The 26,716-nt window shown below is 41.8% G+C and overlaps 1 protein-coding gene across 9 annotated transcripts in view; it reads right to left on the reverse strand.

The window, feature by feature from the left end:
* The window catches only part of Cpeb3 (cytoplasmic polyadenylation element binding protein 3), a 174,904-nt gene that overhangs the window by 123,832 nt on the left and 24,356 nt on the right, over positions 1–26,716 (reverse strand). For 3 of the 9 annotated variants that reach the window (XM_070021197.1, XM_070021196.1, XM_070021195.1), the window contains exon 1: positions 21,555–22,790. In XM_070021197.1, coding sequence (XP_069877298.1) covers positions 21,555–22,634 — 1,080 coding nt within the window. In that variant the 5' untranslated portion in view covers positions 22,635–22,790. The other 6 variants (XM_070021203.1, XM_070021198.1, XM_070021199.1 and 3 more) reach the window with 5 other exon arrangements.

A 26,716-nucleotide genomic window follows, 5' to 3' on the forward strand; every position in this document is an offset into this window, starting at 1 on the left:
CAACTCATCTATATAATCACAGTTCGCTGTGTGTGTGTGTGTGTGTGTGTGTGTGTGTGTGTGTGTGTGTGTGTGTGTGTGTGTGTGTGTGTGTGTGTGTGTGTGTGTGTGTGTGTGTGTGTGTGTGTGTGTGTGTGTGTGTGTGTGTGTGTGTGTGTGTGTGTGTGTGTGTGTGTGTGTGTGTGTGTGTGTGTGTGTGTGTGTTCAAGTGCTTGTACTAAAGATGGAACTCAGGGTATTCTAATTTTCTTGCACATGGCTGAGCTATGTCTCCAGTCTGGTATTTTGCTGGGTAACTGGATATGAAGTCTCATAGACTTTTCTGCCCAGGCTGGCTTGAACCTTGATCCCACAGGTCTTAGTGTCCTGGGTGGCAAGGATTACAGACAAGAACTACAGGAACCTAGCTGGCACTTTGTAAATGTGACATCAGAAATGTCAAAATTATCTATGTGGCCTAGTCTTACTTCTTTGGGTAGTATGATTAGAAACAAATAGATTTGATAATAACTGTTCGAATTCCTATAGTCCAAAATTAAGACCACTGAAATGACAAGGCCAATTTACAAATTTAACCAATTGGGGCTGGGAAGGTGGCTCAGTGGTAGAGCGCTTGCCTTGCATGCATGAGGCCCTGGGTTCGATTCCTCAGCACCACATAAGCAAAAAGAAAAAAAGCCAGAAGTGGCCCTGTGGCTCAAGTGGTAGAATGCTAGTCTTGAGCTGTAGAGCTGAGGGACAGCACCCAGGCCCAGAGCTCAGGCCCCACAACCAGACCAAAAAAAAAAAAAAATTTAACTAATTCCTGCTCCAATTTTGTTTACTAGAAACTTCTACCTAAATCTGCTCTGGGGCAGTCAAAGGAAAATAAACAATATACTGTTTTAAGCATACTAGAGCTCAGAATCTCTACTGACTCCTAACAATATTTTTCCACAGCGATACCTTTCTTCATTTGTGCTATAACTCTGTCAGCAAACACCTTGCTCCTAGGCTGCAGTTCTAGAGACACAAAAATTTAAATTCACCTATCTGGTCTTTTTAACACTTAAACACTTTTATTGTGTCCCTAACCCAATTCCATCCCTTCAGGGTTCTGTTCCCTTCAGACATTCCTAAAGCAAACATTCAAAATCCTATCACTATCATAAATACCATGAACATCAGTTTAATTCTGGAATTTCTTTTGTTTCCTTAACTTTACTTTTATCCTCATTTTCTTACATACTCTGAATTTATGTTCCCTCAAATAAAGGCATTCATTTTTCTTATTTTCCTTTCTTTTCTCTTTCCTTCCCTCTCTTCCTTTCTTCCTCTTTTCTTTCCTTCCTTCCTTTTAAAAAAAAATACAGTCTCACTATGTTGTCCAAGCTAACCTAGAAGTTGAAGCCCTTCTGCTTCTATATTCTAAAGGATTATCAAGCATGTGCTAGTGTGCCCAACTACAAAGACAACCTAAATGTTCCTTAACACCAAATGGATTGCTTAGGCCCTAACTTCAGTTCAAGGCCCTGAATTAAAAACGCAACACACACACAAATGTATATACACACACGCTCCATCACACACACACACACACACACACACACTTCAGTTCAAGGCCCTGAATTAAAAACCCAACACACACACAAATGTATACACACACACATGCTCCATCACACACACACACACACACACACACACACACACACACACACACACACTTCAGTTCAAGGCCCTGAATTAAAAACCCAACACACACACAAATGTATACACACACACACGCTCCATCACACACACACACACACACACACACACACACACACACACACACACACACACACACACACACACACACACACACACTCCATGAATGATGAATCACCTTTAATCCCAGCTACTACTCAGGAAGTGAATATTGAGAAGATAAGAGCATGAAGCTAGTCTAGACAAAAAGTAAGACTCCAAGTTAACAAACAAGCTAGGTTATGATGGTATATGCCTATAATCCCAAATACATCTGAGCACTAATTGCAGCCTGTAATCCTAGCTACCTCAGAAGGCTGAGATCTGAAGACTACAGTTGAAAGTCCATAAACCTCTTATCTCCAAAAAGCATAACGTAGAGCTATGGTTCAAGTGGTAAAGAGAGATCCAGCCTTGAGCAAAAAAGCTGAGAGGCAGCTCTAGGCCCAAGATCAGCACATACATACAAAAAAAAAAAAAAAATCCCTAACACAAAGGAGGAATAGGCAGGAAGATCTCAATTTACAGCTTGTTGGGCAAAAACAAGAACCTATCTGAAAAATAACAAAAAAAAGGGCTTGACATATGGCTCAAGTGGTGGAGCATTTGTGTAACAAGCCCAAGACCTTGAGTTAAAAATCTCACTACCAGCCGGGCGTTGGTGGCTCACGCCTGTAATCCTAGCTACTCAGGAGGCTGAGATCTGAGGATCGCGGTTCAAAGCCAGCCCGGGCAAGAGAGACCTTGAGACTCCTATCTCCAATAAACCACCAGCAAACCGGAAGTGGCGCTGTAGCTCAAGTGGTAGAGCGCTCGCCTTGAGCTGAAGAGCTGAGGGACAGCGCCCAGGCCCAGAGTTCAAGCCCCACGACCGACAAAAAAAAAAAAATCTCACTACCAGGGGCTGGGAAGGTGGCTCAGTGGTAGAGTGCTTGCCTTGCATGCATGAGGCCCTGGGTTCGATTCCTCAGCACCACATAAGCAAAAAGACAAAAGCCAGAAGTGGCACTGTGGCTCAAGTGGTAGAGCTCAGCCTTGAGCTGAAGAGCTGAGGGACAGCACCCAGGCCCAGAGTTCAGGCCCCACGACCGGACCCAAAAATAAAAAATAAAATAAAATAAAATAAATAAAATAAAAAATCTCACTACCAATAAACAAATGCTAGGTGAAGTAGTATACACCTGTAATCTCAATAGTCAGGAGGTAGAGGCAAGAGGAGCTCCAATTCAAGACCAGCCTGGACTCCATGACCATAATCTTAAAAAAAAAAAAAATTGAAATAAAAAAAAGACTGTTTTGCCTTTTAATCCTAAAGAATGATCAATCTTTTTTTTTTTTTTTTTTTTTTTTTGGTCAGCTGTGGTGCTTGAAATCAGCGCCTAGGGCACTGTCCCTGAGCTTTTTTTTTTTTTTTTTTTTTGGGGGGGGGGTCCGGTCATGGGCCTGAACTCTGGGTCTGGACGCTGTCCCTCAGCTGTTCAGCTCAAGGCTAGAGCTCTACCACTTGAGCTACAGTGCCACTTCGGCTTTTTTCTTTTTGCTTATGTGGTGCTGAGGAATTGAACCCAGGGCCTCGTGCATGCAAGGCAAGCGCTCTACCACTGAGCCACCTTCCCAGCCCTGTCCCTGAGCTTTTTTGCAAGGCTAGAGCTCTACCACTTTAAGCCACAGGACCACTTGCGGTTTTCTGGTGAACAACTGGAGATAAGAGTATCATGGACTGTCCAGCCCAGGTTGGCTTCTAACCTCAATCCTCAGATCTCAGCCTCCTGAGTAGCTAGGATTATGGGTGTGAGCCACAACCAGCAGGCTTTCAATCCATCTTTATTTCTTAGTAATTCCACTGTTCTAATCAGAAAGTTTTGCTAAAAAATCCCACTTATTGCTCATTTTTCTTTCCTCATTTTGAATTCTATCTCACCAATTCTTACCTTTCATGGAACCATAGCCAGGTGCAGATGGCTCAAGCCTGTAATCCTAGCTACTAAGGAGGCTGAGATCTGAGGATCACAGTTCAAAGCCAGCTAGGGCAGGAGAGTCAGTGAGACTCTTATCTCCAATAAACCACTAGAAAACTGAAGTGGCTGTGTGGCTCAAGTGATAGAGTGCTTGCCTTGAGCTGAAGAGTGCAGGGACAGGGCCCAAGCCCAGAGTTCAAGCCCCACAACCTCCAAAAAAAAGAAAAAGAAAAAAAATAGAACCATAGTGTCTCCTCTCTCCCTCCTGCATGCCTTCTCTTTCATCATTCTAGGGCAAATTTTTCTTGGTCTTCCTTGAGTATTCTCATAACTAATGTATCACACAATGTGTGGTACTTGATTTTTATTTTTTTTGTCGGTCGTGGGGCTTGAACTCAGCCTGGGCGCTGTCCTTGTGCTCTTCAGCTCAAGGCAAGTGCTCTATCACTTGAGCCACAGTGCCACTTCCTGTTTTCTAGTAGTTTATTGGAGATCAGAGTCTCTTGAAGTTTCCTGCCCAGGCTGGCTTTGAACTGCCATCCTCAGATCTCAGCCTCCTGAATAGCTAGGATTACAGGCATGAGCCACGGGCACCCAGCACTTGCTTTTTTTTATAACACTTTCTTTCATGTGTCTTAGGCCCTAAAAACAGATTTAAGTATCTGTCCTATCAATATCTAATACAAGTCCAAAAACATAGTATGTACTAAACTCTAGTTAACAGTACTACCTAATATAACACATATGTAAAACTCTAGAGATTTATAATAAAGTAATATATCAGAGCTTACAAAAATTTTGCAGAGCACAGATGATTTCTATAGCTGTCTCCATAGAACACAGAACCACAGTGTATCCTCTTCCACATAGGCTGTCTTTTTACAATAATGACTTCTGTTAGAAGTAATCAAACCAGTGCATTAATAATATATGCAAGGCACATTATGCTGAAGTTTTTCTTTCTTTGATGGTTTAGCACAAACATCAAGTGTCTTAGGGGCATCATGAATATTATGATTATACCACAGGAGATTAAAAGGCTAGGTTTTGAACTTGCTTACAATATTCCCTAAAATAATTTTCTTTTGCTTTGTTTTTATCTCTTTCCTTAAAAAAATGACTTAATAAAAATCCCTCATGTCAGTTTGCTTGCCTATAGCTTTCTTGAATATACAAGCAACAAAAGAATAAGTAAGTGAAAAGGAATAGAAAATGAGCAATGAGCAATTGCTTAACTTCCTGGACAGTATAAAATGGCTGACTTTTTGAATATTTAATTATTGTAACCAAAGCTGAAGCATCCTTTTACCTTGCTTTGTCCTCTTTGCTGAAATCTTCTTCACTGTCTTTCAATGTCAACTGACATCTCAGTACTCAATATACTTTATTATTTATGTCCCTCTAAAAGAATGTATCACTCTAACTCATTTGCCTCAACCTCCAATATAGCTACAATGTGAAGGAATGTATTCACTATTAAGAGGTTTTTCTCTCTTCTTTACCTCAGGCCTTGAAATTTTGACATTAAGGCATAATTTCCAATAATCTTTTCCATTAACAGACTCTCAAGCTATATGAAAATATCAAATGTCCCATTATATTTTAAAATGAAATCTTTTGTAGACCTGCATGAATCACTTGCCTTAAAATGGCTATTCTGTAATGACATTTCATATTCAAGATAAAATGAGACTAGGTAAAAATAAAAGAATCTACATTGGCAAATACACAGAAAATAAACGTAAGTGTTCTAAGACATTGTTTATGCCCTATGTTCATTTCTTTGGAATGTGAAAGATTAGAGCAAAAAATATGATAAAATCAATCTGCCTATCCATACCTAAATGTTAATAAACTGAATTATAATACCTTTCAAAATAGAAGCTAAAATTCAAGATTTTGAGTGGGGGTGGGGAATAGCACAAGCACTGAAACTTGAACAAAGGGTCTGGGACCTGTCCCTTAGTTTTTGTGCTCAAGGTTGGCACTCTATCAGCTGAGCTACAACTCCACTTTTTTGGTGGTTAATTGGTGATATAGTCTCATAGACTTTGTTGCCCAGGTTGGCTTCCCAAACTGTGATCCTCAGATCTCAGCTTCCTGAGTAACTAAGATTACAGGCATGTTCCACAGGTATTAGATTTTTTCTTTTTTTTTTTTTTCCAGTGGTGGGGCTTGAACTCTGGGCCTGTGCAATGTCCCCAAGCTCTTCAGCTCAAGGCTAGCACTCTACCATTTGAGCCACAGTGCCACTCTGGTTTTCTGGTGGTTTATTTGATATAAGAGTCTCATGTACTTTTCTTCCCAGGCTGACTTTGAACTGAGATCCTCAAATCTCAGCCTCCTGATAGGTAGGATTACAGGTATAAGGCACTGGTACCTGGCTTAAATTTGTTTTTAAAGTGAAATTTCAGATAGTAGATATCATGTGGTCACAAAAACAAAACAAAAAAAAAAAAACTAAGACTTGCATTGGTACAGCAGAAATAAATTCTATAAGGTCTAGTGTCAATTTTGCTATGATTTTATTAATGACAGCTCATAATAACTAATAACATCTAATGACCTCTCAATGAGTCTATCCAATTTAAGGATGCTAGGTTTCATTTTCATTTCTTTGATTTCCTGTGATCCTCCCATAAGAGTGCATAGTTAACAATTCTTGTTGTTTTGGTTTCTTTTTGCCAATCCTAGGGCTTGAACTCAGAGCCTGGGCACTGTCCCTGAGCCTCTCTGTGCTCAAGGCTAGCACTCTACCACTTAAGCCACAGCACCACTCCCAACCTTTTCCGTGTATGTGGTACTGAGGACTTGAACACAGGGCTTCATGCACGCTAGGCAAGCACTCTACCACTAAGCCACATTCCCAGTCCATAGTTAACAATTCTTTCAATGCCAGGCTATCACCCAAAAACAAAATGAGTAATCAGTTAACACACATTCTAAATCTCAAGGTGTTAATAAAAATCGGTCTAGCATTAGAAAAAGCTCTTCACTTAGAATGGTAGTTATTTCTTCTCTTAGATATAGTGTTCTAATAAGTAGTCCATGAAGTAATCTACTCTAATAAGGTTTTTCTTCCCATACATAAAGGATCCCACAAAAGCATGGGTGGGTAAGAGATGTCAAATCACTTGTTCAGACATTCCCAACAAGGTAACTTTCTCTTCCCTCCATTCTAAAATCCACCTGGTTTATGAGTTACAAAAATTCTTATCTGGTGCTATTAAGCAGTTTAACTCTAGATTATTTTTCTCCAGCTATTTAACCCAGGAGTTATTGTAGACTCCTCCATCTCCCTTTTTGACTATTGACCAGGACCTTCAAATCAGACTCCTAATTATTTCTTCAATCTGCCCTTTTTTTTTTTTTTTTTTTTTGTTTGGTCAGTTGTGGGGCCTGAACTCTGGGCCTGAGCGCTGTCCCTAAGCTCTTCAGCTGAAGGCTAGCGCTCTACCACTTGAGCCACAGCACCACTTCTGGCTTTTTCTGCTTATGTGGTGCTGAGGAATCAAACCCAGCGCCTCATGCAAGCAAGGTAAGCACTCTACCACTGAGCCATCTCCCCAGCCCCTGCCCCTTCCTTTTAATCACTCTGAATCCTTACAAATTAATTGATTTCCTGCCCGTGTTTAGTTCCTGACAATTTATATCCCAGAGCAATCTTTTCGGAATCAGTTATTTCACTTATCAACTTAAAACCGTAAGTTGATGTAATGTTTCTCAGCTTAAAAATCTTTCAATAAGAATATACCATAGGGAGCTAGGCACCAGTGGCTCACACCTGTAATCCTAGCTACTCAGGAGGCTGAGCTCTGAGGATCCCGGTTCAAAGCCAGCCCAGGCAGGAAACTCCGTGAGATTCTTATCTCCAATAAACCAATGGAGCCGGGCGCCGGTGGCTCAAGCCTGTAATCCTAGCTACTCAGGAAGCTGAGATCTGGGGATCGAGGTTCAAAGCCAGCCCGAGCAGGAAAGACCATGAGACTCCTATAAACCACTAGAAAACTGGAAGTGGCGCTGTAGCTCAAGTAGTAGAGCGCTCATCAAGTAGTAGAGCGCTCGCCTTGAGCTGAAACACACACACACACACACACACACACACACACACACACACACACACACACACACACACACACACACACACACACACACACACACACACGGGCTGGGAAGTTGGCTCAATGGTAGAGTGCTTGACACACACACGGGCTGGGAAGTTGGCTCAGTGGTAGAGTGCTTGACACACACACACACACACACACACACACACACACGGGCTGGGAAGTTGGCTCAGTGGTAGAGTGCCTGACACACACACACACACACACACACACACACACACACACACACACACACACACACACACACACACACACACACACACACACACACACACACACACACACACACACACACACACACACACACACACACACACACACACACACACGGGCTGGGAAGTTGGCTCAGTGGTAGAGTGCTTGCCTCCCATGCATGAGGCCTTGGGTTTGATTCTTCAGCTCCACATAAGCAGAAAAAAGCTGGAAGTGGTGCTGTGGCTCAATTGGTAAAGTGCTCACCCAGGGCTGAAGAGCTTAAGGACAGGGCCCGGGCCCAGAGTTGGAGCCTCACAACAACAACAACAACAACAAAAACTAAAAAAGGAGCATACCAATAATCTCAATTGGAAGGCAGAGGATTATGAGTTTGAGGCCAGACTGGGCAAAGTTAGCAAGACATTATCTCAAAAACAAAATACAAAAAAAACAAATGAGCCAGGTGTCGGTGGCTCACGCCTATAATCATAGCTACTCAGGAGGCTGAGATCTAAGAATCAGGGTTCAAAGCCAGCCTGGGCAGAAAACTCCTGGTGAGACTCTTATCTCCAATTAACCACTCAAAAACCAAAAGTGGTGCTGTACCTCAAGTGGTAGAGTGCTAGCCTTGAGCACAAAGAGGCTCAGAGACATCATGAAGGCCCTGAGTTCAAGTCCCATGACTGACTAAAAGAGAGAGAGAGAGAGAGAGAGAGAGAGAGAGAGAGAGAAAGAGAAAGAGGGCTAGAAATGTGGCTTAGTGGTAGAGTGCTTACCTAGAATGCATGAAGCCCTAGGTTTGATTCCTCAGTACCACATAAACACAAAAGGCCAGAACTGGGCTGGGAAGGTGGCTCAGTGGTAGAGTGCTTGCCTTGCATGCATGAGGCCCTGGGTTCGATTCCTCAGCACCACATAAGCAAAAAGAAAAAAGCCGGAAGTGGTACTGTGGCTCAAATGGTAGAGTGCTAGCCTTGAGCTGAAGAGCTGAGGGACAGTGCCCAGGCCCAGAGTTCAGGCCCACGACTGGACCCCCCAAAAAAAAAACAAAAACAAAAGGCCAGAAGTGGTGCTGGCTCAAGTGGTAGAGTGCTAGCCTTGAGCAAAAAAGGAAGCTCAGGATCAATGCCCACACCCTGAGTTCAAGCCCCAGGACTGGCAATAAATAAATAAATAAAAATCAAAAAAGAGAGAGAGATAGACTTGGGTGTGTGACTCAAATAGTACAGCTCTTGCCTAGCATGCTTAAGACCCTGGGTTCAATCCCCAGTACTGTGCTCAAAAGCAGAGCATGTGCTTTGTATGGGAAGGCACTTGATTGCATCCCCAGTAACATACTGGACACCTGTGGGTCACATCTATAATCTTGGCTATTCAGAAGACTGAGATCTGAGGATCTTTGTTTGCAGACAGCCTGGGCAAGAAAATCATGAGACTTTTATTTCCAATTAATCAGTAAAAAGCTGGAAGTAAAGCTGTGGCTCAAGTGGTAGAGTACCAGTCTTGAATGGAAAAGCTAAAGAAAATGCCCTAGCCCTAAATTCAAGCCCCAGTACTGGCACACTGGCACACATACATACACACAATTCACACAACTTCTTTCTTAGGTTAAAGTACATACTCTTTGTTGAACACATCAGACTCTATTTTAGGATTTACTGTATTTGATATATGCTAAGGAACTGTGCAAGTATGAAATATGGTTCCATTTTATCCTCAGTGGCTTTACCCATGATAGGCCAGTTAAATGTTAATAAAATTACTCCTACATTGCAAGCCATAAGCAAATTGTCCAAAAATGCATAATCAACTATCTGTAAAAGTGAAGCAACACAATCAGCAAGTACTTATTATGTGCCTAAAATAGCCCAGGTCTTGTCACAGCCCATGAGGACGCTCCAGTGAAAATGTCTTTGCCCTTATGGAGTCTGCATTCTAGGGCAGAGAAAGAAAACTATTTTTTTTGTGTGTGGGTGTGTGGCAGTTCTGGGACTGAACTCACAGCCTCAAGCTTGCCAAGCAGCTACTCTGCCATTTAAACCAGATCCTCATTTCAGAGAGTGATAAACACTATGAAAAGAATCAGAAGATCTAGAGGAAGAGTAAACATCAAAGCATATTGAAAGGTAGTATGATAAGATCACAGGTAAGCAGTTGTAGAGAAGAAAAACTGGAGTTAAAAAAACGGTGGCTCATGCCTGTAATCCTAGCTACTCATAAGGCTGAGATCTGAGGGTTTAAATTCAAAGCCAGACCAGGCATGAAAGTCCATGAGACTCTTTTTTTTTTTTTTTTTTTTTGGGTCCAGTCATGGGGCCTGAACTCTGGGCCTGGGCGCTGTCCCTCAGCTCTTCCGCTCAAAGCTAGCGCTCTACCACTTGAGCCACAGCGCCACTTCCGGCTTTTTTTCTTTTTGCTTATGTGGTGCTGAGGAATTGAACCCAGGGCTTCATGCATGCAAGGCAGCTCTACCACTGAGCCACCTTCCCAGCCCCCCCATGAGACTCTTATCTGCATTTAACTACCAGAAAACCAGAAGTAGCGTTGTGGCTCAAAGTTGTAGATCACTAACCTTGAACTAAAGAGCTCAGGGACAGTGCCCAGGCCCAGAATTTAAACCCCACGATGGACAAAACAAAAACAAAAAACTGAGGTTTCCATTCTTGTTCTATTATTTTACCAGTTAAGTAACAGTCCCAAAGTCTTAAACAGGATAACAATCCCTAATTTAGAAAAATATGTAAGATTAAATAAATACAATAATTTATGTGAAAAGGATCAGGCCAGTACTCAGCTTCTATTCCTCCATATCTGTTAGCTATTCAGATATTAACATCAAAATAATGTAATATCCATTATGAAACTGTAACCCCTCTGTATATCACCTTTATAATAATAAAAATACATTTTAAAAAATAATGAAACAGGGCTGGGAAGGTGGCTCAGTGGTAGAGTGCTTGCCTTGCATGCCTGAGGCCCTGGGTTCAATTCCTCAGCACCACATAAGAAAAAAGCTGGAAGTGGCACTGTGGCTCAAGTGGTAGAACGCTAGCCTTGAGCTGAAGAGCTGAGGGACAGCGCCCAGGCCCAGAGTTCAGGCCCCACGACCAACCGGACCCAAAAAAATAAATACAAAAAAAAAAATGAAACATCCAAAAGATGAGTATACAGACTGCTTCTGAAAGAAGATACAAATTTAACTAAATCTTATCTTTCTGATGAAGGAATTGTTACAGTTTTGTAATTAACAAAAATGCTTCCTAAGTTATCCTTCCTGTTTATCTGAAGAGAATCCTACGAGTAGATAACTGCTTTAAACAATGATAGGGCCCGGTGCTGGTGGCTCACGCCTATAATCTTAGCTACTCAGGAAGCTGAGATCTGAAGATCTAGGTTCAAAGCCAGCCTGGGCAGAAAAGTCCTGAGACTCTTTTCTCTAATAAACCACTCAGAAAATTGAACCGGTGCTGAGGCTCAAGTGGTAGAGCTCTAGCCTTGAGCTGAAGAGCTGAAGAGTTGATGAGCTCAGAGTTGAATCCCCAAGACCAACAACAACAACAAAAAAAACTATAATGGGGTGAAGAGTTGGATAGTCCACCTATGACATTAAATGCAAACACAAAAACAATCTCTTATCTTTTCCCCAGAATCTCATACATTTTATTGGTCCTCACTATTAATCCTTCACACATATCTAGGTTAATTTCATTTGCCAAGATTTTGGTTGGCCTTGGGGCTTGAAGTCAGGGGCTGGGTGCTGTTCCTGAGCCTCTTTGTGCTCAAGGCTAGCACTCTACCACTTGAGCCACAGAAACACTTCGACTAGGTTAGATTTCTCTAGTCCAAAAATGTAAAGGGCTGGGAATGAAGCCTTGGGTTTGATTCTTCAGTACCATATAAACAGAAAAGGCCAGAGGTGGTGCTGTGGCTCAAGTAGTGGAGCGCTAGCCTTGAGCAACAGCAGCTCAGGCACATTGCCCAAGCCTTGAGTTCAAGCCCTCCCCCCCACACACAAAAAATAATAAAGTCAAGAAAAATTTCCAACAGGTTGTAAGAGGTGCTTCGGGGTACATTTACCTAGTGCCTCCTTCCCTAGCTACTTATCTGAAACAGAACTAGGACTCCCAGAAGATTAGATTATCAGATCATTATCAGCCAGAATTATCACCATCCTTAATCAGTTTTCAAATCCTACTATATCTTTTGAGATAGAAAAATCTTTTGTATCACTGCTTTCCAGTCTCGGGTGCTAGATTGGATGACTGGCTCAGTGGGGGTTTTATAACCTGTTCTCTGTCAATGTTTTTGTTTCATTTTTGTGATGGTCCTGCAGCTTGAACTAAGGACCTGAGCTGAGAGACAGAGCCAAGGCCCAGAGTTCAGGTGCAACAACAACAAAAAAGATAAAGAGTCTCTCAGACTTTCTAGTCTATGTTGCCCTGGAGTAGCAAGGATTACAACCATGAGCCACTGATGCCAGGCCTAAATCAAAGAATTTTCTCCTTAATATTTCTAAGTGTTTTTCCCAGAGTCACCCTGACCCTTATTCTAGTCGGTTCTATTATTAATGACTTGGGAAGTCAGGAATAAATTAGATCACCATGACAGGATAAATGAACTCCAAAAGAATAAACTGATCAATGAAGAGGAAAAGGCAAATTTTAACTAACTGAACTGAGCTAGTGTTCCCATCTAAAGGCTGCTTTTATATCAAAGCACAAACCCATCCCATAGGATCTGGGGTGTACCCAAGGGGTTAATGGAATACTTAACATGTACAAGGCGGCTCTGGTTTCAATCCTAGCACCACTACCACCACACAAAAAAAAGGGGGGGAGGGAAACCCAAAGAATTTTGATTATTCCCTAAGATTTCTGACCTATAAATATAGTCTCAGCTCAAAAACTATATGGTATCCACAAAGGGTGGAATTATAGGTAATATTTTACATTTTTACAAATTGTGGATGTTCTTTATAACATTTTATACATTCACCTGTTTCCATATTTTATATTATACAGAAGTAGAATCTGACTCAAAAATGTTAAAATATACTATATTATGAATGAAAGATGAAACTATAACAACTATAACTTCATTTAATGAAGACATACTGAGTCAGCTACTTCTAGGCACTGCTTTATTTGATAGTCCTGAGCATATAATTAGATGTACTAAATTGAGTTGCAAAAAGTTTACTTTTCTTGCAAAACTAAGAACTGGACCCAATCCTTCAAGCATGCTAGGCAAACTGTCTACCACTTAAGCCACACCCAAGCCCCACGGGAGTTTATTTGTTCTCCTGTATTAACATCTTGGCTTTGAAATGAGTTTAAATGCTTGAAGAATAAAGTTATTTGACTGTGTAATACTCATTTACATATAAAATCAAGATACCCTGTTTCCTTCTCTTTGTGTATACTGACTCTATGATCACTTTAAATGATATACCTCTCCCCTGAGATCTGACAACAGAGACTTATAATATTTGTGATTCCTGAGAACTAGGTAATTGTGCTACTGGTGAGAGAAAAGCAGGCTTTATTCCAAGATGCTGTTACTACAGTATTTCAATTCACTATTACTTTGCTATTTCTAGTTAGAATACAAATAATGAGAACAATTTCACATTAAGAAGTTTATATGCCCAGCACATGGGCATGTGAAAACTAACTGTGGAAGAACTAAATTGTAACAACTTAAATAAGACTTTGAACCCTCACAGAAAAGCTACTCACAAAGTTACAAGGGACAGCTGTGAAAAATTCTTGCAAGCCACTGCTGTAAGCACAACTACCTCCCCAGGAAATCCCTCTTGAATCTCATTATATTACCTCAACTCTCAAGTTCCAAGTCTGGGGATGTATTCTAAATTCTATCTCTGTCAGCCACATTGACACCTACAAAGAGCCAGGCATAGCCTCCTGGGAAGTGGTATTAAGCTGCTTCAAATTAGAACCTTGGTAGCTCCTGAATACCAGAATCAACACTTGTAGCAGTCAGCAAAAAGAGGTTAATTAAGCATTTCTCTCATCATCAATTAAAATGTTCAGATCAAGGAAAACACACTTGTATTGGTGAGTTAGCCACAAATAAAGCATGTAGTCCCAAATCTACACTATTTGGGGACATAAATCTGTACTTCCTAGCCTTCAGAGCACCATGATTGCCTCTCTAAAAGAAACAGTCACCTACTATGCAAGGGCCTGTCAGCATTTTCCCATTCCTGTTGGACTCATCTTTCTAGTCCCTCTCCACTTCCACATTTAACTCTGAACTACTGAATAATCAATATTTTTCCTCTTAAAATCTAGTAATCACAACAGTTAGGCAGGCGTCAAAGTATTCCTGTAATAGCATCATTTTCATATCTTTTGTGACATCCTCTCACAAAGGATACTAGAAGATAAGCTCTGTCTCCCTTTCTCTCCATTTCTGAAAACACAGAATCATTGGATCAATGACTTGTCCCTAATCACAGTGACTGAGCTAATATTTTCACTAGTAGTGTCTCCATTCCCAGCTTCATGCATCACCCACTGTGGTACGCTTCCTCAGCAATTCCCAGGTAAAATCCTCTTTCCTCAGGAAAAACCCACAAAGCTTAATCTAACTTTTCATATTGCAATTAAACAAAGCAAAATCTTTTGATAGTCAAAGATCACTCACCTGAACAATAACAACCAATTCCAAAACCTTAGGCAGCCTTTGAAAGACAATGAAATAAGCTAACCAAAGGAGAAAGCTGTGTTAAGTAGAAAATTGCCTTTGTCATCGGTCAAAGGATGTCTTAAAATTTTCAGAAAGCAATATAATGTCATGAAATGTTTACATACCACTAACCACTTTTTAACATGTAATTTTGATGTACACAGTTTAAATTATTAGATTGTTTTTGGTAGAGTAAAAACCAAATGTTTCCTAAGAAACTCCTCTTTTAAAGAAAATGTAGGGGGCTGGAAAGGTGGCTCAGTGGTAGAGTACTTGCCTTGCATGCCTGAGGCCCTGGGTTTCAGGCCCCACGACCAGACCCCCCCCCTCCAAAAAAAAAAGAAAATGTAGATAATGTGGCTTTTCTGGCATTCACATTAACCATATCATTAATAAGTCCAGAAACAATTTGTGGGGTTTTGTGGACCTTAGATGGTTTTGCATTAAAGCAATAGTTAAGAAATCAACTAGATAAAGAGTTTTAGACTTAGGTCATACTCTCCCTATTAAAAAAAAAAAAAAGCATAAGTCAGGTACACAATTCATATCGCTTCTTGAAAAAAATGTTTAAAAAGGAGCATAAACTTGTTAAAAATGCTTATGTTCCTTAAAATTTTAGTATGTGAGATTTATCTGTCTAAGCTGAAACCACAGTCCTTAGAGATCAACTTCCTGAGTTACTAGGATTACATAGGTGGGCAACTGGCACCTGGCCTTAATCAACAAGGTTTGAATTAGAGCTGCCTAAAATAGACATTTTAATTTTATGAAGGCTAAAAATGTATTGATCAAGATGCATCTATAAACTGCTTTGTTAAATGGCAACTCCTTTGTACAACTACTTTGAGATAATAGAATTTAAAAGAATGTATAAATGACAGATGTATTTTCACAAAATCTGAATTTATATTTCTAATAGAAGAATGTATGAGAGGATTTTGAACTCTCATCTTGCCAATTTAGTCATCATAATTCTCACTAAAAGCTATTAAGTAACATGGGACTGGGTATGGGGAAAGTGAATGTAAACAAGAGAAAAAAAATTTTAGTATGTAGTATTGACCCAATCTAACAGTATGGGGTTATTTTTTGTTGTTATTTTTGTCTGCGAATAGGACTTAGACTTGGCATCTGACACTTACTGGCTGGCATTCCACCACCTGAGCTAGGCTTCTAACCTTTGTTGTACTATTGTTTTTTGTTGTTGGTGTGGCTGTAGTTGTTTGTTGGTCATAGGGCTTGAACTCAGGGCCTGGCACTGTCCCTGAGCTCTTTTGCTGAAGACTAGTGCTCTATAATTATGAGCTACAGCACCACTTCCAGTTGTCTGGTGTGATTCATTGGAGATGTTTCACAGACTTTAATGCTGGTCTGGCTTTGAACAATGATCCTCAGGTCTCAGCCTCCTGAGTAGCTACGATTACAGGCATGAGCCACCAATGCCCAGCTCCAACCCTTGTGTTTTAACTCTGTGTGTGTGTATGTGTGTGCACGCACACACACGCACACGCATGTACACGCAGGGATCTCCACTCACATAAGACAAACATGCTACTGCTGAGCTACATCTTCAGGCCCTTAATTTCATTTTTATTCCTGTACCGTTAGATAAGAAATTTCTTGGGGCTGGGAAGGTGGCTCAGTGGTAGAGCGCTTGCCTTGCATGCATGAGGCCCTGAGTTCGATTTCTCAGCACCACATAAGCAAAAAGAAAAAAAAGCCAAAAGTGGTGCTGTGGCTCAAGTGGTAGCGTGCTAGCCTTGAGCTGAAGAGCTGAGGGACAGCGCCCAGGCCCAGAGTTCAGGCCCCATGACCAGACCCCCCCCCCCAAAAAAAAAAAAGAAAAAAGAAAAAAGAAATTTCTTCCAGTTAATGATAATCCAATAGCAAAGTTAACACTACCATAACTAAATAGGCCAAAAAATATGAAATTTCCTATAATGCTTTCAGGGTTTTTTGTTTTGTTTTGTTTTTTTGAGGTGCTGGGGTTTGAACTAAGGGCTTCACATTTGCTATAACTGATTTTTTAACTTGGGGATGGAGGAAAGAAGGGTAGATAAAGGTAAAGATGCAGATTAAAAAATAGGAAATAATTTTTTTCTCCAAAAGACAGCAATTAAAAATATACAAATTCCATGTATCAGTGACTTACACCTGTAATCCTTCTGAGGATCATGGTTCAAAGCCAGCCTGGGGGGCTGAGAATGTGGCTTAGAGATAGAGTGCTTGCCTAGCATGCACAAAGCCCTGGTTCAATTCTTCAGTGGCATATAATCAGAAAGCAGGAAACTCCATGAGACTCAATCTCCAATTAACAACCAAAAAACCAGAAGTGGCACTGTGGCTTAAGTGGTAGAGCACTAACTTTGAACAAAAAAGCTCAGGACACCATCTAGGCCCTGAGTTCCAGACCAATACCAGTGTACACATACACATGTACACACACAAACAGAAATAAAAACCCACAAACAGGAAAACTACAACTACATAACTGAAGCAGTGGCATATGCATGGTAGCTGCATTTTTCTTTCTCCATTTCTATTAACACATTTTAAAAAAAACACACAGAATTTTCATGGTCCCTCACATAAGGTCAAGTACAGTCAGTCTCTGCTTCAATACTGTTAACTGATTTCCTAGAGACAGCACAACCAAGGGATAAGAGGCACCAGCTAGGAGGCAGAGTCTATGTTCAAATCCTCATTTTGCCAATTACCAGCTAGAGAGAGAGAGAGAGAGAGAGAGAGAGAGAGAGTGTGTGTTTAGCAGTACTGGGGCTTGAACTCTTCCTTAGCTTTTTCAATGCTGGCAATCTTACCATGTAAAGCATAGCTCCACTTCTGGCTTTTGGCTGGTTAGAGATAAGTCTCTCAAATGTGTCTTCCTAGGCTGGCTTCAAATTGCAATCCTTAGATCTCAGCCTCTCGAATAGCTAAGATTACAGGTGTGAGCCACCAGAGCCCAACTACTAGCAGTGTGATCTTGAGCAAATGTAAATGTGCTGATGCTGAATTTCTTTGCCAATATGATGAGGTCAATCACTCCACACCTCAAAGGAGTGCTATCAGAAACTACATGTTTCCACTACAGGTTACTAACAATCACTGAACTGCCATTTAATTTATGGATGCCAGATACTCTGGTTGTTTTATCAGACAAGAAAAAAAAAAAAGACAAATGATATAATTTTGTGTCTGTATGTGTCAGTACTAGGGCTTGAACTCAGGGTTGGATGTTGTCCTTAGTTTTTTCAGTCAAGGCTGGTGCTCTACAACTTAGGCCACAAATCCATTTCCAACCTTTTTATGATTAATAGAAGATAAATGTTTCACAGAATTTCCTGTGCAGGCTGGCTTCAAACAGTATCCTCAGATCTCAGCCTCCTGAGCAGCTAGGATTACAGACAGATGCCATCTACTTGGTTCTTTTGGTTCAATATGGCTTTAAAAAAAAAAACCTAAAGATTCATTTTAAGAAACAGTGCATGAAATTCTTCCTGAAGTCAAATATTTTCAATTTTCAATACAATCTCTCCTCCTTTGACTATTTTTGCCCAATTCCAATCTAGTATGTTTGGCTCTTAGTAGCATCATGGGTAAATGTTTTGTTGAAAATCATCTAGCAAGTCCCACACTAGTCAACATCAGGAATAGTCAAATTTTGTGGATTTGATGTTTTTCCAATTCTTTTTTCAGAAAATAATAATAATAAAAACCTGTTTATAGAAAGTGTTGCCCAAGTGGTACAGTGTAAGTCTTGAGTGAAAAAAGTCAAGTGAGAGTACAAGGTCCTGAGTTCAAGCCCTAGTACTGGCACTAAAAAACAAATAAGTAAAATGTTTATCTTCAATAGCAGGACATGGTGATTCATACCTGTAGTCCCAGCTACTGGATTACTAGAGCCCCAAAAATTAGGACCAGCCTAGATAATATTCTAAGACTCCATTTCAAAGATAAAAACTGGTTTGAGGGGGGAGGCTGGAAAGGGATGGGAAGGGGAAACAAAGGAGGAGGCTACAATGCTTGATAAGAAATGTACTCATTATCTTGCCCATGTAATTGTAACCCCTCTGTATTTTCACAATAAAAAAGAAAAAAAAACTGGTTTGAATTCCTGGGGGAGGGGGGGGGGCGTGTGTGGAACACAAGTAGTAGATCTATACCATCAACTACTAAATCCAAAATTCCCTGCAAGAATTTAGGTTAACATCTAAGACTGGATTGGAGCAGGGAGCTTCAATGACAATTTTTAAAAAGGAACTGTTAAAAACAGAGCCTAGGGGCTGGGAAGGTGGCTCAGAGGTAGAGCGTTTGCCTTGCATGCCTGAGGCCCTGGGTTCGATTCCTCAGCACCACATAAGCAAAAACAAAAAAAGCCGGAAGTGGCACTGTGGCTCAAGTGGTAGAGCGCTAGCCCAGAGTTCAGGCCCCACGACCAGACCCCCCCCCCCAAAAAAAAAAAAAAAAAAAAAACAGGGCTGGGAAGGTGGTTCAGTGGCAGAGCGCTTGCCTTGCACGCATGAGGCCCTGGGTTTGATTCCTCAGCACCACATAAGCAAAAAGAAAAAAGCCGGAAGTGGCGCTGTGGCTCAAGTTGTAGAGCGCTAGCCTTGAGCTGAAGACCTGAGGGACAGCGCCCAGACCCAGAGTTCAGGCCCCACTACCGGACCCCCAAAAAAAAACAAAAAAAAAGAAACAAACAACAACAACACAGGGCCTAAATGAACTATGTAACTTGTGGGTAGGGACAAGAGGGGGGAAATTAAGGAAGAGGTAACACTGTCCAAGAAGCATTATTCTCATAACCTGAATTATGGAACTGTAACCCTTCTGTACAACTCATTAATGATAATTTAAAAAACAACAAGAACAACAAACAGCCTATCCAGTTAATACAGGCTCCCCTCCCCTATTCTCTCCCATTCCCCAGCCACCGTATCTAATCCCATCTTATTAAAATTAACATACTTTAGAATAATGGAAATACATTTTAGTATTCAAATCTTGCATTTCTGAAGGACACCTGAGAAAACAGTTAAGACCCATCAAAGACTCTGCTACATACAATTTAAGGTTTTGTGTTCTTCCTTGAGCTTTCAAAAATAAAAGTCCTCTGCGTGTCGGTGGCTCACGCCTGTAATCCTAACTACTCAGGAGGCTGAGATCTGAGGATCACGGTTCAAAGCCAGCCCGGGCAGGAAAGTCCCTGAGACTCATATTTCCAATAAACCACTAGAAAACTAGAAGTGGTGGTGTGGCTCAAGCACTAGAGTGAGTGCTCACCTTCAGCTGAAGAGCTGAGGGATAGCGCCTAAGCCCAGAGTTCAAGCCCATGACTGACAAAAAAGTAAAATAGTAAATTAAAAAAAATAAAAAGTCCTTGCTCTAGCTTTGAGTCATGTTCTCTTCCTTCATGGATAAGACCCACCCCAAATATCAAGAATGTAAGGAGTGACCAATGAAGGCTCCAACTGCACCGGATACTTTACGTCTGTCAAACTGTCACTTCTGCCATCTTTCAGCACTACTCAATGATACCCTGTTCTTTAAAAGAGACAAAGGCTCTCACCTAGGTAGCTTAGGTTCCCCCTAAACTCAAAAAACCTCCAGTCTTCCATTGAAGGCATGCTCTACCACGCCCTGTTTAGCTTTCCTTTTTAACAGAGCCCAGAAGCTTACTGACCAATCAATTCATCAGTGAAGAAGTGTTAGTCCTAGAGTAAAAGCCAACAGTGAACATGCACACCCTCACTACCCCTTTCTAGTCCAAGTTATGCAGGAAAGAGCTAACTGCTGTAATCGTGGACCAGAGCAGAAGGCAAAAACAGAAATAAGGCCACTCGCCATTCAGTCTTTTTGTCTGGAGCACTTCCTGGATTTTTCATTGGCATTTAATACCAAGACACAAGACTCATTTTTCATTAAAGATGCAAGACTTTCACTTTGCCCAGTTTCAAATGGTGTAATTGATCTGCATTGTCTTCTTAAATAACCCAACTGGTGAAGGACACTGCAGCTTTAAATATTTCAGGGCTAGCTAGCAAATAAGACTCCATGGCAATATGGCTCTGAAGGTCGTGTCCTATTGTCTGTTTTCTTTAGGGGGGGTGGGGTGGGGAATCTAAATCCTTCTTTTAGGTAACAGGGGAATGGTCCCCAGAACTTCCACTCTTCCATCTCAGTCCCTTGGAGTTCCGGGTGTTTATTGGAACCTAACACTCATAATTTTCCCAGCAGGAGCAATATGCTGATTGTTATTAATGATTCTAGCACCTTCGTGAGACATCAACACATGTGTTCACATTAGTTTAATTGAGCATATGCAACTATTTGAAATAGCACCATTCAAGGGCTGTTAACCTCTTTAAGAGTAAAGCCTGGGTGGTTTGGGTGTGGATGGCTTTCAGGCGGCACCCTAAGCTTAGGATTGCATAACCTGAAATGTGTGGCTACTTAAAATGATAGGAATCTCAGCCTACTCATCCTGGGACTATGCCGGAACCTTGCCATACACTTTGCAGCTTTGTCAAAGAAGATCAAAATGAGGAACTCACAAGCACAATGAAAGAGAAAATAGAAGAAAAAGGCCCTTTCCTACCCCGACAGGCACATAAATACAGTTCCCCAAGCTGTCACAAGGTTACCCAAACCTCGTTCCCTTCTAACACCACCCCCCCCCGCCCCCGAGATGGAACGGCCTCCAGTGAACTGGTGGCTTTTGAGGGAACTGGGCACTGCTGCTCTTTGAAATAAAAACGGAGGAACGATGAAAAGGATGGGAATTAAGGGACAGAAGAAGCCAGATAGGAGGAAGGCGTGTGCAGGTGCACCAGGGCATTACCTGAAATGGCAACAGATTGTTACCATTATCGGTCCGGAAAGCGTTATCCTCCATCCAGGACTTGGAGGTGAGCGGGGCCGCACGAGGGAACTTGGGGGGCGCGATCACATTGCTGGAGAAGGGCTTTTTGAGCGGCGAGATGGGGTTAAGCGGGGAGGGTACCCCCACGCCCACGCCCACGCCCACACCCACCGCCCGGCGAGGGTCCCGGCCCGCCTGCAGGCCGCCCCACGGGTTGGACGGAGCGCTCCAGGCGGCATTCACGCTTTGGTGCGTGCTCCAGCTGGACGAAGCGGATGAGGCGGCGGCCGCGGCGGCGGCGGCCGCGGCGGCGGCCGAGGACGAGGACGGTTTGCTGGTCATGATGGGCTGGTGGCCGTAGGCGGCGGCGGCGGCGCTCCTCTGCGCGTAGGGCGCCTGGCTGGGGCTGGCGGGCGACCGGCGCTGCGGCGGGGGCTGCGCCTGGGGAGGCTGCGCCGCCTGCGGCGCCGGCGGCGGCGGCGGCGGCGGCTGCTGGTGGTGCTGGGTCTGCGCCAGGCCGATCTGCGGGGAGAAGGTGCCTCCGAAGACTGGGTTGACGTGGTGCGGGAAGTTCTGGAAGAGCATGGTCCCGTTGACGGGGGTGATCCCCTGGAAGAAGCTGTCCTCCACCGCGTTCGTCGTGCCCGTGGACCAGGTGCTGCCGAAGGACGGAGACAGCGACGCGCCCGGGGCCGCGGGCTCCTGGGGTGGCGGCGGCTGTTGAGGGGGCTGATGGAAACTCAAGCCCGGCAGGAGCGGCGACTCCATCTGCATCTTGTCCGGGCCGTTGGGAGCCGGTGGGGCCGCGGCGGGGCTCAGGACCGGCACTGCGCTACTGTCCTCCGGCTTGGGGGTCTCTGAGGAGAGGGGCGTGGACGGGGCTTCGGCTGCGCTGGGCTCGGGCTGGGGCTGCTGCTGCTGCCGCTGCTGTTGCTGGGGCTGGGTTTTGCTTTTGTCCATCAGTAAATCATCCTGCATGGTTTGCGCAGCTGAAACGGGAAGAAAAGAGAGAGAGAAAGAGAGAGAGAGAAAGAGAAGCGTTGTTGTCAGTGTGATCATTAATGGCCCTCACTGAGCGGGCGGGTGTTTCACTTGCGAAAATCCAGAGCCACCGCCACTAGCCAATTGCAATGCAAATCCATAATCTCCCATTAGAAGAACAGGTCCGGCCGGGGGAGAGGAAGGAGGGGGCTCGGGCCAGGTCTCTAAAAATACAGTGAGAGCGTCTTCACCCTTTCTGACGTCTCGGTGCCTTCCTCTGTATGAGTGAGAGGGGTGCTTATAAGATAGAAAGACAGCAATTTTCGCCACGTCTCTTTTCCTTCACCGGAACTCAGCGCGGCCACCCTGCAATGAGAAACTGATTCTGGTTCCTGTTTTTTCCCAAGCACCACCCTCCCCCAGTTATTTGCATACGTCAATAAATACTGCTGCGTCCTTCAGCAAGGTTAAAAAGACACCATTCACGACCCTTCCTTCCTTCCCCTTCCCCAGCTCAGGCACTTAAAAGAAAGAAAGAAGAGAAAAACAAGCCGCCGACGTGTCCCTCTTGATTAGCAAACCGCGTTCTTGCCTAGGATAATTGTTTCATTTAGCTGCAGCGAACCACGAGGGAGGAAATCTTTGGCATTTGTTGGGAGGACTCAGCTGCACAATCATCCTCTGGCCTCTCAGTAGCGGCAGCTACTCCATTTTGTCAGGAGACATTTTAATTTAAAAAAAGAAAACGCTTTTTATAAAGGTGAAAACCTACTGAAACGTTTGGAAATGCCTGCTTCTCGTTATTCTTAAGGTTTATGGTTTTCCTGCTTATTCTCCAATTTTCTTGTCTCCCAATACTGCCGCACAAGAGATTTCTTGGCTTCTCAGTGTTTCAGGTCTCTACGGGAGCCTGAGAATTTCTCTGCAGAGTGGAGAAATGCTTCTGGTTGGATTTGAGGTCAGAGAGAAAGAGAAAGGGGGCGGGGGGAGGGGGGGACACCGTGAGATGGAGTGGGGGCGGGGCTTAAAATGCATCTGAGATTTAAGTAGACAGTCAAGATAATTCTGGGGTTGCCAGATTTTCGTTTTTGAATCCTCCTGCTGCTGCCTTGATCACAAGACTTTGGCAAATTTAGAACCCATTCTTTTATCACCAGCATTAACAGTGAAAGACTATGGTTTGACGACCCCGAATTACCATATGCTAGCAAAAGTGTTAAAAATAGAGGAGTACAAATTCCCAAATTCTCATACACTGTAATTATAGTGCAGTGCCATCTCTGCTTCATTTAGCCATATAAGGAGTGCATGGTATTTTCCATTTCGTATAGAAAGGCTATATTCACCTCTGTCATACAGCCTGTTTTCCTATGCAAAGATGAAAATAGTAATCACTCAAAATCAGGTTTTTAATACATGTACTTATCACCAAGTTAGCTTGTCTCTTAGAACATGTTAGTTGCTTTAAATATATGAATATTAAAGGCCTGTGGCCCTGAAAAGAAATATTTTGAAATGTTAAAGGAGCATATGACCAAACATATAATTATTTTTAGATGATGATTCAGTACAATTGCAACCAAGTTATTAATATATTTCATATAGTTAATTAACTCGTGTACTGGAAAAGCATCTTTCTCAGGACATTTATGAAAGGGCATCCAGATACACATCTCTGCCTTTGGACCTGCTTATGATAATTGTAAAATGGAGATAGTAGTGCTATTAACTATTACACAAAGGATGTCAGACCAAGAAACTAGATTAAAGGTAGTTCCATTTTATTAAAAACTGGCATTAAAATGCTTAACAGATATCTTCCATTTCAAAGTTTCATATAAAAAAATTAGCATGCTCAAATGCTACACAACCACCTTACTCTCCTCCTCACACCCATGCATCTCCCTTTCCCCTAAAAAAACCCCCAAAATATACATCATGAATTAGCAGCTACTACCACTAAAACCTACTTAAGATTGCCTTTATGTTTCTATGTTCCCTGATCTAAAACAATGGCTTTGATCTGTATTGTAAAATACAACACAAAGAGATAAATGAACCTGGGATACAGACAGCACAGAGTTCTATCACTGCCAAAAAAAAATGTCATAGAGAAATTTTCATAGTTGATTTAAATAGTGCTGCAATAAAGCATTATAATTCTGAAATTTGACTTGTTTCCAGTGAGCTAGAATTCTCTTTATAATAGACAGACATATCATCATGGCTGAAAATGCATTTGATTATAATTTTAGTATCACCTAGCTTTGTCTTGCTGCTTGATAAGGTGTTTAATTTAAGCTACATGTTCTTGGTGGAAAAATTAATGCTGTACTATGGAGAAAAAAATCCTCAAAAGTAAGCTGGACTCACAATATTTTATAATGGCTGCAACTAATATTAACATACTTATTGAATTTTTAAGTGCTAGAACAAGACCATTCATTCCTGTTCTCAGCACATTTTAAAGATACAAATTTCACTTTCTGCATAAATTCACTCTGTCAAGGTCAAGATCCACGTTTAGTAATTAAGACCTTTTAAACAAAAGGTAAGCCATGGATTAAGACAAAATTTATAAAGTTAATATGCCTTATCTCTCAATAACAGCCTGGAAAGTTTGATTGATTTGAAGATTTTTCGCTTATTTGCAGCAAAGTCTGAAAAATAGAGCTCTCCACCCCTCCCCCCACCGAACACACAATAGATCGTCTTTTACATGCACTAACCCAATTTCAAGTAACAAATTCGTAGTAACAGTTACCTTTGAGTGTCCAGTTTTTAAGGATCGATAAAAATTTAACGTGTACAGTATTTATTTTCTTCTTTCAGGTTGATTATGTGACCGCTCTGGCAAAAGCACTTTGACAACTGTAAGATGAGAGGGCATGCGCAAACAGGGAACTGTGGGGGCTGAAGTCCTCCACAAGGTACTCTGCCCACTTGAGCACGTTCAGCTGGGAAAGGAGGAAGCCCTGCAAATACAGATTGCTAGGGGGAAGAGGTTGTGCCCAGATTACATTATATCCTCATAACCAGCCTAAATCAGGAGTGGCTGAAATGAAAAGGAGGAAAAATAAACTGGTTTGTCAACTTCATTTAGGAAACCAGGTTAAAAGAGAAACTGGATTGTGGGACAGAATGAATACACCCAGCAGAGCTACCTTAAATGGCATTACAATAGTGATGGCTGAGTAGTAGTAAGCAATAGGAACCCCACTGAAAGAAAGAGACTGGGGTGAGGAAGACTGATGAAGGGAGGGAGGACTACTGGGAATTTTACTTAAACTCTGACCTTACTTAAAAGAGATACTTAATGTAGACTGAAAGATAGCTTAATACTAAATATGATAATATCCTTGGAGGTCAGGTACAAATAGATTTTAATCAAATTTTTGACATTTTAATCCACCAAGATTTCTTTGTGTTTGAATTTTCAATGGAGGAGTCAATCACTTATTTTAAGATTTTACTTGATACTCTTTGAATCAATTCATCTTATTTTCACTTGTCAAAGAAAATCTATCTTGTATTATTTATACAATGATTAATCAAATAAAATTCCATTGTTTCACATTAAAATAACATTTGGTAAAATATTAATATTTAGTGATTAGTGCATATGTTTAGTGTTTAACTGTAATTCACTGCATTTGACGGTGCCTTCTTTGTTCAAGACAAAAAGCAACATACAGTTTCTATTTCAAAAAAAATTTTGGTGTATGATTTTTCATATTTTAATCTCATGATTCCAAGGCTGTAATGTAATAACATTAACCTCAACTGTTACATATAGTTTCTGAGCACAATAGCTTAAGAGCCACTTTGCTCATATAGGCAGAAAATAATATTCCTTGTGGGATCTGGTACTATGCCATTCACCCAAAGGGTTCAGGGTAAATGTCAGCTGATGACTATGCTGATTGAACTTGGAACTGAAAATGTTAAGCATCATTTAAAACTGTCTTAATTTTCTATCTCCCTTCCTCACCAATTGGAACCAAAGTAGTACAATAGACCATAAATTTGCAACATCGATTAGTCTTTGTTTCTAGCTATTTCTAAGGAGGGAAACAAAGAAGAAAAGAAACCAGATAAGCTAGCTCATACCTTCAGTCCCTATATTCAAGAGACTGAAAGTACAAGAATCACAAGTTCGA

This window comes from Dipodomys merriami, unplaced genomic scaffold, assembly GCF_024711535.1.
Source record: "Dipodomys merriami isolate MVZ:Mamm:240054 unplaced genomic scaffold, mDipMer1.0.p SCAF_14, whole genome shotgun sequence".
Classification (NCBI taxonomy): domain Eukaryota; kingdom Metazoa; phylum Chordata; class Mammalia; order Rodentia; family Heteromyidae; genus Dipodomys; species Dipodomys merriami.